The 11,067-nt window shown below is 47.8% G+C and overlaps 1 protein-coding gene across 1 annotated transcript in view; it reads right to left on the minus strand.

Moving 5' to 3' along the window:
• Positions 1 to 4,679: 4,679 nt before the first annotated feature.
• The window catches only part of LOC108796111 (disks large 1 tumor suppressor protein-like), a 109,180-nt gene continuing 102,792 nt past the window's right edge, over positions 4,680 to 11,067 (minus strand). Inside the window, exons 4-5 of the mRNA XM_018567526.1 lie at positions 6,530 to 6,619; positions 4,680 to 4,751 (exon numbers count right to left, since the gene is read on the minus strand). Of these exons, the coding sequence (XP_018423028.1) occupies positions 4,680 to 4,751; positions 6,530 to 6,619 (162 nt within the window). The remainder of the gene's footprint in view (positions 4,752 to 6,529; positions 6,620 to 11,067) is intronic.

Below are 11,067 nucleotides of genomic sequence, written 5' to 3' on the forward strand. Positions count from 1 at the left end.
TGGCTTCCATCAACTATGTCTGTCTGTCTGATTATGGCTTGGCTTCCATCAGCTATTTCTTTGTCTGGGTAAGGCTTGGCTTCCATCAGCTATTTATGTCTCTTTGGTTATGGTATGGCTTCCATCAACTACTTTTGACTGTCTGCTTATGGCTTTCTTTCCATCAACTATTTCAGTCTGGTTATGGCTTGGCTTCCATCATCCATGGGTATGGCTTGGCTTCCATCAACTATTTCTGTCTGTCTAGTTTGGCTTCCCCTAACTTTTTCTGTCTGTCTGGCTATGACTTGGCGTCCATCAACTATTTCTGTCTGTCTGGGTATGGCTTGGCGCCCATCCACTATTTCTCTCTGCTTATGGCTTGGCTTCCATCATCCATTTTTGTCTGCCTGGTTACGGCTTGGCTTCCGACAACTATTTCTGTCTGTCTAGTTTGGCTTCCCTATACTATTTCTGTCTGTCTGGTTATAGTTTGGCTTCCATCATTTATTACTGTCTGTCTGGTTATGGCTTGGCTTCCATCAACTATTTCTGCCTATGTGCTTATGGCTTGGATTCCATCAACTATATCTGTCTGTCTGGTTATATTTTGGCTTCCATCCTTTATTTCTGTCTGTCTGTCTGGTTATGGCTTGGCTTCCATCAGCTATTTCTCTCTGTCTGTTTTGGCTTCCATCAACTATTTTTGTCTATTTGCATATGGCTTGGCTTCCATCGTCCAATTCTGTCTCTCTGCCTCTGGCTTGGCTTCCATCAACTATTTCTGTCTGCCCCCCTCCCCCCATTACCCTTAGCCTGGTTCTTCCGTTACCCCTACCTACTGCCTTTGCTGACCTCTTAATTGTATTTGACTATTACTTAAAGGGTATCTATGGTCAAAAACCTATAACTTGTCTCAAACAAATTCAGCATAATAAAAATATCATTTTCCAACTAACTGTTTACCTTGTTCCTGTTCTTTTGTCTGCAGCTCTAGATTTCTTCACTCTATTTTTGGCATCTTCGGAAAATATGTTGCTTTTAGTTTTGAATTCCTACTTCTTCTTTCTAATTTAAAATGTAAACAGGCCAGGCATTTACACATTCTTAACAAGCAGCAAGCAAGCTTTAAAACAAGCCCTCACTGGCCTCCGTAGCTGCAGGCACTGTGGGGAAATTCATTCCTAAAGTTTACAGCAGAAGAATTAAAGCTGCTTAAAGGAGAACTATGGGGTTAAGGCTTTTCCCCATAGTTCTCCTTAGGGTAACGGGAGGACACAAACTAGCGTTCTCCCGTTACCCTAAGCTCAGTATATAGGGAGCTACAGCTCGCGGTATACTGAGACGCCCCAGCTGAAGCGGATCCCGACAATTGTGCCGTGATCCGCCCAGCTGCGTGACTGACAGCTGGCTCTGCCTATCTAAAGGCAGAGCCAGCTGTACCCGCCCCCTCCCCCGTCCGTTCCGCCAGTCAGCGGATCGGAGCGGGGAGGGAGGAATCTAGCCCCTCCCCTGTCACGGCAGTGAGCCGTGACAGGATCGAGAGGTGAGCGAACGCCGGTATGTGTTCGCTCACCTTCCGACCTACTGAGCCGACCTGTGACAGTCTCATTGTCACAGGTCAGCTCAGTAGATCGGGGGGTGAGTTCAAAAGACAGTCTCATTGTCACAGGTCGGCTAGAACTATGAGGTGAGTGAAAATCACTCACCTCATAGTTCTCCTTTAAAGAACAACTCAGTTTAAACATTTTATTAACCCTTATTAACCCTTAATCCACACTGCAAGGGTTAAGTGCTTGTTTTTGCCTAAGTTCAAAAATGTATAATAAGTTATAAATTGACCCACTCTGTATGGACAATATGGCAACATGCCGACTCGGCAAGATCCATAGGCAGCGATGACTCACTGAGAAGACTCAGAAGTGGAATGCAATTCAGTTTATTTCAACCTGGCACGTTACAAAATATGTTTTTCCTTGTTTTCTTGAAGATGAAAAGACATTCTGATCTTGAAATCTCTTTACTCAACAAAGGTTTCACCGAAAATAACTGAAGAGCATTGGAGAGGATGGGAGTGTCTAGCTAGGGGCTAAACAACTAACACAAAACAGAGGGTGGTACGGTGGAACATTCCAAGTACCATATAAAGTGGTCACCCTTGCCCATAGTCCTTTGTAATATAACATGGAACTGGTGTGGCTAAACTATGACACCTGAACCACCAGCATCCCCTTGCCCTTGTAGCCCCTTGTGGTCATTCTAGGAGAACTATTCAACGTACAAAGTCATTTCCGCAAAGTTTTTCCCAAGAGAAGAAAATCCCTTTTCCTGAGTTGTATGGCTCATTCATTAGTCCATATGTTCAGTGCAGGAAGTACAGTTCGCTCTGATCATTCACAATTTCGCTGGTCTCTATGGAAACAACCAGAAAAACTACAATTGCTATAAAAGGATGCCGGAACAGGAAAGAAAAAAAAATCTGAGCAGTTTAAAATATCTCCGAAAATATTAGATAACTCCTTCACCCTTCAATCACTGAGCTGAAGTGCATTTTTATTGTGTCTCCAATAGCAACTGTTAGCTTTCAGCAAGCAAACGGCACACTGCGAACGTAGGCGTACATATTGATTCGGATGGGACTGAAGAAAGACTGACTGTACTCACAGATTGTGTACAATTAATACAATAGAACAGAGACAGATTTAGCAGCAATGGACAATAGACCCACCACGTTCCCTCGGAATAACTAATCTTTGTGTGTAGAAAAAGGCACAGACTGAGGTGACGGGACTGTGCGTGGGGGCAGAGAACAATCTGCGGAAGCGCACATTCATATTTGGTCTGTGTTGTAAGGAATGCCTTATTTATTCCGAGGGAAGTCTTAAAGGAAACCTGCATTGGGTGATGTATATAGGCTGTCCTTCCTGTCTTCCCAGAAAATGCTAGTTGCCGCATGCAGTCTCTTGCTGCCTATTGTGTGACCCAATGGCCCCAGTGGACCTTAGTCAAAGCTTGGAGCTTATTCAGACCAGTGAATAAAAATTGCACTCCAGTAAGCCATAGAATATTATCCTCCTTCCCAGATAGCAAGGTCTAAATGCTTGTTTAGTCAATAGGAAGTTTAAAGTAGAGGAGTATTTACCTTATTCCTTACTCCCTTGTCAGGTGGCTCTGCCCCCAGCTCCCGCAAATTGAGTGGGCCCTCAACGCCCTCATGTATAATACAAGACCGATTGTGATGACGTTGGAAGAGGGGGTGCAAGAGCGAGGAATACGATAACCTAAACGTACCAAGCGTTTAATCCCTGGCTTTCAGGTGGGGAGCGATGAAAGGGGAGGTTTAAGGCAACACTCATTCTTTTTGGCTGAGCTTTGGAGCTTTTCAAAAGTTCAGCTTTCATTTTTTTGTTCCCAATTTATTTTTTTGCTGCATTCCATTTTGTCATTTGTATGCACTTTTTTTTCCTTCTGACCTTTTATGATGGGTCTTGCTGAGAGGAATAGCACATGCGGCACCAGTTATCTTTAGAGCCTGTGTTGACCAACATTCAACTGCTTCCCTCCCCATACAAGTCAATGGGAACCCAAGAGCACCTTGAAGCAGGTTAATGCAGTTTTTAAAAAGGTCAGAAGGAGGTCAACTGTGGGTCATCCGCAGCTGTCAGAGATCTGTGAATGATTTTAGAAGCATCTCAAACTGGTCGCAAATGCAAGCAGAATGCATTGAAAGTGAGCTGCAATTGCCCATGGACACAATCCTAAAGCCCGTGGACACATTGGTGTGTAAAAGGCTTGCATTAGCAGTGATCTCTAGCAGTCTCAAATAATATGTCTCCAGTCTCCTACTACATGTTTATAGCATGCCTGTAGTCTCCAAACACTCCTGCAGTATGTAAGTATGTATGTTTGTATGTATGTATGTATGCTCTAACTATTCCTATAGCATGCCTGTAGTCTTCAAATACTCCTGTAGTATGTATGCAGTCGTTAGCTATTCCTATAGCATGCCCATGAACTCCAAAAACCCCTGAAGTATTTATGCATTCTCTAACTATTCCTATAGCATTCAAGTAGTCTCCAAACACTTCTGTGGTATATTTGCATTATCCAACCACTTCTATAGCATGCCTGCAGTCTCCAGACTCTCCTGGGGTGTGTATGCAGTCTTCAACCAATGTTTTGGCATGCCCACAGTCTACAATCACTCCTGAAGTATTTATGCAGACTCCAACCACTCCTATTGTAGGCCTGTAGTATCCAACCACTCCTGAAGTATGTATGCAGTCTTCAACCAATCCCACATCATTCCTGTGTTCTCCAACCACTACCGAAGTATGTATGGAGACTCCAACCACTCCTATTGCAGGCCTGTAGTCTCCAACCACTCCTGAAGTATGTATGGAGACTTCAACCACTCCTATTGCAGGCCTGTAGTATCCAACCACTCCTGAATTATGTATGTAGTCTTCAACCATTCCCACTGCATTCCTGTAGTCTCCAACCACTCCTGAAGTATGTATGCAGACTCCAACCACTCCTAATGTATGCCTGTAATCTCCAGCCACTCCTGAAGTATGCATGAAGACTCCAACCACTCCTATTGCAGGCCTGTAGTCTCCAACCACTCCTGAAGTATGTATGCAGTCTTCAACCATTCCCACTGCATTCCCGTAGTCTTCAACTACTCCTATGGTATGCCCTCAGTCTACTCTTGTAGAATGTCTGACGTCCTTGGCCATCTCCTGCATCATATCCTCATTCCTCAACCACTCCTGCAGTAGCCAATGATCATCTAGTCTATGTCAGCAGACAGTTTTCTGTTGCTTAATATATACTGAATAATACATGCAGCCCTTTGGTGAAGAGACCTATATCTAGTAAGTTGACCACCAGTGGCAAAAATCACCATTGAAACCATTTGGTTACTTTATAGCACCAATTTTCACCAGCAGGGGCAAGTTGTAGGGAAATCTGGAATTGTAGCTTCCTGTAAAACGTAGCAGCCGCAGCAGGGACATCCCAGACTAAATGCCTACTTTCCTCTCTATTATCTTTTATCAGTGAGATTCAGAGATGTATTTCATATAACTGTATACTTGCAAGAGCAAGTAAGAGCAGTGTTATATACCCTTGCTACATACGGTATGTCTCTGTGCAAGGGTTGTAAGACAATATGCATAAAAGGGATCGGCATGGCAGGTCTCTGTGGCTGCTCTGGAGGCAGTATGTTACCAGTGGCTGATCTCCCCTCCGGTTACTGAACCTGAAACTGACAAGGATGTTGTCACTTCCAGTTTCAGCCTCCTGGGATAACCCCGTCACTTATTTCAGGAGGCTGAAGAAGCAGAGACCTACAGTGTCTGGAGGGTGGACCTGAAGTTGCATCATCAGGGGTCAGGTGCACGAACGCAGAAGACAACCAGCTCCTGATAACTAAAAGAAGAACGAAAAGAATGGCGACGCTGGACCCAGCTTGTGACAGTGGATTGCAGCAGGATAGCATTGGGTTTGCTGGGCAGATGAGTATGTTTTCTGAAGACCCTGCGTAAGAGGGATAAAAAAAAGCGGGAGGTGGTTTAAGTTCCTCTTTAAGCAATACACTTCCTTATAGGCAGAAGCAGAACTATCGCCATAGCGACCCAGGCGGCCGCTATGGGGCACAGTGGGGCCCTATAGGCCTTCCACTATGGCTTCGCAGGCTGCTGGCTGTCACTAGCGGCTGTGAGGAGAAACACACCGCTGTTCAGATCACTGACAACCTGTCAGTGATCTGTGCAGCGGCGCATTCCTCCTCACAGCCGTTGCTTAGTCAGTGACGGCCAGCAGCTGCGGAGGAGGAGGCTGGGCCCGGCAGCGGAGGAGGAAATGGGGCCCGGCAGTGGAGGAGACTGACATCGGATCAGGACTGACAGGTAAGAAATGTGCAGGGGTGTGACCAGCCCACCTGAGACCCTGCAGAGCCCACCATAGAGACTCTATGGTGGGCTCTACAGGGTCAGTCTCAGGTGGGCTGTGTGGGAACTCAGGTGGGCTCTGCAAGGGGCATAACTAGAAATCACAGGGCCCCATACAAAATTTTGCTATGGGGCCCTGTGATTTCTAGTTACGCCCCTGCCTGTAGGTGCTGTCAATTCGGGGAGCTTTGCTTTACTCCAAGGTTCTTGTGTATTCTTCAAGTGTAGTTCTGTGTCAAACCCTGAACTTCTGTCACGCATCTACCCCCCTGGATTGGGAAGAACCGCGCGTAGCTCTCCATTACACTCAGCTCACCCCGGTACACAGATCTCGCAACCCCGAAGCTCTTCTTTAGCTTACAAAACACGCTAAAACATTCATTATTAAAAAGCAATGGCTAGGTACATCTCCCTCCCCGCCGCTTCCGGCAATATGCGGAATTTGTTACAAAGTAAAAGGTTAACTTTAAAAGCACAGAAAAGACATTAGGAAAAACACACAAAAACACCGGCACAAGTGATAGCACAAGTATCACTGGAGTGGTCCTCCAGTGATACCACAAGCAGCTTGGTAAGAATAAAAACGTCTACAGTACCGGTCTCTTCGCAGCACTGGGGTCCAATGCATTATTTGTATTTGGATCTTCACTTGTTGTGTATCCATTGGAGCCATTGAGAGCTTCCAGCTAAAAAAAGAAAAACAGAAATAGTACAGATTAATAAAATAACTCAGCTGAGCCTATGACATTTCAGAACAGAATGAAATGGTATTTGTTTTTGTTAAATGCAGCATTCTAAGAAATGTATCAGTGTAACAATTCCAGGTATTTATTATTATCTCTCGAAAATAAAACAGTCTTTCTGACGTTGCCTTTGGCTGCTTCTCTCTCTAGGGCAGCGGTCGCCAACCTTTCGGACCTCATGGACCACTAAATTCATAATTCCAGTCACTGGCCCTGCCAGCGGCGCCCGGGGCACATGCTCCCCCCTAGCTTCAACACTGCCCCCAACCACTCTCGTGCCTCCCCTTCCCCCACACTGAGCCACTATTACCTGGCTTTTCCCCACTTTTTCTATGTCCCGCAGCCTGCTCAGTCCGGGTACTGACGAGATGCCCCGCCTCCTGCAGAGCCTGCACTGTACTGAGAGCCGCGCATTTCTTGTGACAACCGCTGCTTGAGTCAGTGAGAGGCAGCCCCGGAGCCTCCATGCCGCTTCAATGACGGCCCAGCCTGCACGTCATCAGAGAGGCCCGGGGACCACCAACATTTTCTCGCCGACCACCGCTCTAGGGGGATGCACCATCTTTCTTTGTTCAGGCACCATCCAGGATCACCATCTACTTCCTGGACTGAGATGCCAACTCAAAGATGACACAATCATGTAAATCCCAGTGTCTGTGCAGTTATTGGCTATGTTCACAAATGTCTGATACAGATCAGATCAGGCCCTGCTGCAGCCTCTCACCTCGTTCCTTGCTAGATAGTTACAGTATTACAGTCTGATCACTGGGGGTGGGGAGACTGAGGAAATGGTTCATCCTGCCTGCAGCAGATTGATGACCAACTCAGCCTAGGCAAAGTAACTTGACTAAAGTGAAAGGGCAGCTTTGTAATGATAAAAGGTGAAACTTTTTTTGAAAACTGATACAGGTAATGTATATTATGTGCGGTCTGGCCATGTTTCATGTTACACCTTACAGTAAATATGGGTGTTACATAAAGTATTTTCACACATTTAAAAGATCTACTGTATTATTAAAACAAAAAAAACAACAACATATAGGCACTTTCTTTGGAGTCCCAAATGCTCTAACAGTCAGGAACTTGTAGAAGATTTGAAAAAAAAAAAAATGGTCGCATTTGGTGAGCTCAATCATTGACCTTGTGTCAGGAAGCCAGGCTTGGCCCTTGTGCCCGGAATTCTGCACGGGGCACCTGCGCATGCGCATAGTTTTGCTCACAAAATTGTGCACCGCCGGACGCCTCTGCGCAGGCGTGTGTACGTTGGCGTGCGCATGCACGTGTTGCGGATTTTTGCGCTAAACAGGCTATTTAAGGCTGTGACATTATAACCTCCAGTACTGACTGGTCTTCAGCTGTTTCTTGTTCCTGCAACCTGAACCCAGCATCCTGACTCTGATCTCCTGTTGTTTGACCCGGCTTGGCTATATACTCTGCTGCTCTTTTGGATCTCCCCGACCTCGGTTTATTTTCTGACTACGCTCCTGTCTGCTGCTCTGTACCTCGCTGCCTGCCACATCAGTGCCACCCATTTATTTATTTTTTAATCAGAAATCAGCTTTATTGTAAAAAGAAAATCAAAGTACAATGGTACATAGAGGCATAGCCCCAGAAGCGCGACAACATTATCAGCATGCATCAGAGGTAGAAGGTGAACGTTGATCACAGTAAGGTTATCATGACATAACATAGCAGAATTGCTCAATTTCAGCAGTAAATCCGACAGGTAGCCACCATGGGCACATCTGATGCATCTACTGCGATCTATATGACATTAAAGTCAGGCGCCACGCGTATCGTGGGCCCAGAATGGCGTAGAGCAAGAGAGCAATTCCCAAGGTTAGAGCACTTCGCCATTTGTATTTGCCAGCTTTGTCGTATATGTTGTTTCATGCGGACAAGAAGTCTTGCATGCTCAGTATCGGTAGGAACAGGATGGGGAAAGGGGTAGGATAAGGGATGGAGCAGGGGAGTGAAAGTAGGGTGGAAGAAGGACAGCAGGAATGGGAGCTCAGTTAGGCCGGGTGGAGCAGAGTAGCGCGTCAGACGTGTAGGGTCGGCGTCCCCAGTTGGGTTCAGGGGGGCACTGAGGTCATAACTTGTTGGTAGGCATCCGAACCCTGAAACGCGGTCCAGGGCCTCCAGGTGGATCGGAAGAGTTCCTCAGTGTTCCACAGCGTGGAAGTCAGGTCTTTCATGAGACACATCTCATCCACCTTGGAGAACCACAGCCTGAGGGTGGGACAGCAGGACTGCTTCCACAACAGGGGAATGCATGAGCGGGCCGCATTCAGGAGATGTCGAGACAAGGACCTTTTGTATTTCCCAGTGGACATATGGGTCAAGTGTAGCAGGCAGGCTGCAGGGTTGTCCGTCAAGTCCACCATTACCAGGTCCTTCAGGGTGGCAATCACTCCCCGCCAGAACGGGAGCAGTTGAGGGCAGGACCAAAATGTGTGTAGCAGTGTGCCCGGAGCGCTCTGACATCTCCAACATCTGGATGGGACCTGGGGGTACATGACATGGAGGACTGTGGGGACTCTGTACCACCGGGAAACTATTTTGTACCCCAGCTCTTGTGTCTTGGAAGCCATAGAAGTATGGTGGGCCAAATGCAGTATGCAATCTTTTTGGGCCGATGTGAAGGTAATGTTCAGATCTCTGTCCCCTTTTGGCCACAAGTTCCGGATATGAGTCTGAGGGGGGGAGATCAGCAATGAGTACAGGAGGGATATGGCATGGCGGGTGGGCATCTCATCTTTACAAACCTTTTCGAAGGGGGTCAGCAACCTGGCTATCCGCTGGTGGCGGGGTATAGAGAGCAGGAAGTGCCGCAGTTGAGTAGCACGCCAGTGGTCAAGGGGGGGGGTCTCTCAGGCCTCTAAGTTCTCCCACCGATAGCCACCGGCCGGCAAGATGCAGGTCGCACAGCCTAAACTTATTGGCCTCCCGAAGGCGACGCAGACGAGGGTTCTCAGCACCAGGTGAAAGTCTGGGTCGCCGAGCACCGGGATTAAAGGCGAGGGGAAGGGAGAGATGTCTGTGGAACGAAAGAGTGATCTGGATATCAAGAGTGTGGGCGTGATAGTAGGGTGCGAACGGGTATAGGACGGCATGGGTGAAGAGAGCCGGGGAAGTCCAGCCAGGGCCGGGTTAGTGTCCTCCTCCTCCATGCCCACCCACTGCTTGGTTTTCCGATGACAGCACCAATCCCAAACCGGGCAAGATGGGTCGCCTTGTGGTATTTGGCCAGGTCCGGAAGGCCAATTCCACCTCTGTTCTTGGGAAGGGTGACCGTGCTATAGCGGATTCTGGGGGGAGCGTAGGACCATACTGTAGAAAAGCCGTGAGCATCTGGCGCATGCGACGAAAGAAAATTGGCGGGATGCGGATCGGGAGGGCCTGAAACAGGTAGAGGATTCTCCGTAGAGTCGTCATTTTGACGGCATTACAGCGGCCGAACCAAGAGAGTGATAGGAGGTGCCAAGACAACAGGTCTTGCTTGGTCTTCTGGAGTAGGGGTGCAAAGTTGAGTTTGTATAATCGTGTTGTGTTCGCTGTGATATTGGTGCCCAGGTAGGGCAGGGCATCCGTCGACCAAGTGAACGGAAAGGATGACTGCAGGCGATCCAAGTCCGCTTGGGGAAGGGAAATGTTTAAGGCCGATGATTTAGAGAAGTTTATTTTGAAGTTGGAGAAGGAGGCATATCGGTCCATCTCCCGCATAAGAGTCGGGAGGGATGAGCAAGGGTCAGAGATGAAAAAGATCAACTCGTCCGCGAATGAGGCAACTCTATGTTCACCCGAGCGTTTTACCAGGCCCCGGAAGTTGGGGAGAGCGCGGAGCCGGCATAGGAAGGGCTCCAAGATGAGGATGAAGAAAGCGGAATGAAATGTCTCCGCTGCTGCATGAATATCGGCTGCCCAATGCCCTTGCTTCCAAGAATGCTAAGTAGCTGACACTCAGCAGCAGAGGCACTGAATGTTGGACACCTATTGCCTCAGCAACCAAGGATGCTAGGCTGCAGGGTTGCATAATATCAACCAAGAACACTAGGCAACAGGGGTGTGTCCTAGCAACCAAAATTGCTAAGTGGCAGGGGTGTGTCCTAGTAACCAAGAATTCTAGGCGACAGTGGTGTGTCCTAGCAACCAAGGATGCTAGTCGGCAGGGGTGTGTCCTAGCAACCAAGGATGTTTATCAGGAGGGGTGTATAATAGCAACCATGGATGCTAAGCAGGAGGGGTGTCTCCTAGTAACCAAGGATGCTAGGCAGGAGGGGTGTGCCCTAGTAACCAGAGATGAGGGGCCCGCCGGATACCGATCTGATGGTAACCGGGAGCCGGACACCAACGGGCCCCCCCATCTCTGCCCCAGGGCTGTGTTTGAA

Source organism: Nanorana parkeri, unplaced genomic scaffold (assembly GCF_000935625.1).
Source record: "Nanorana parkeri isolate BGI_ZX_2015 unplaced genomic scaffold, ASM93562v1 scaffold1057, whole genome shotgun sequence".
NCBI lineage: Eukaryota > Metazoa > Chordata > Amphibia > Anura > Dicroglossidae > Nanorana > Nanorana parkeri.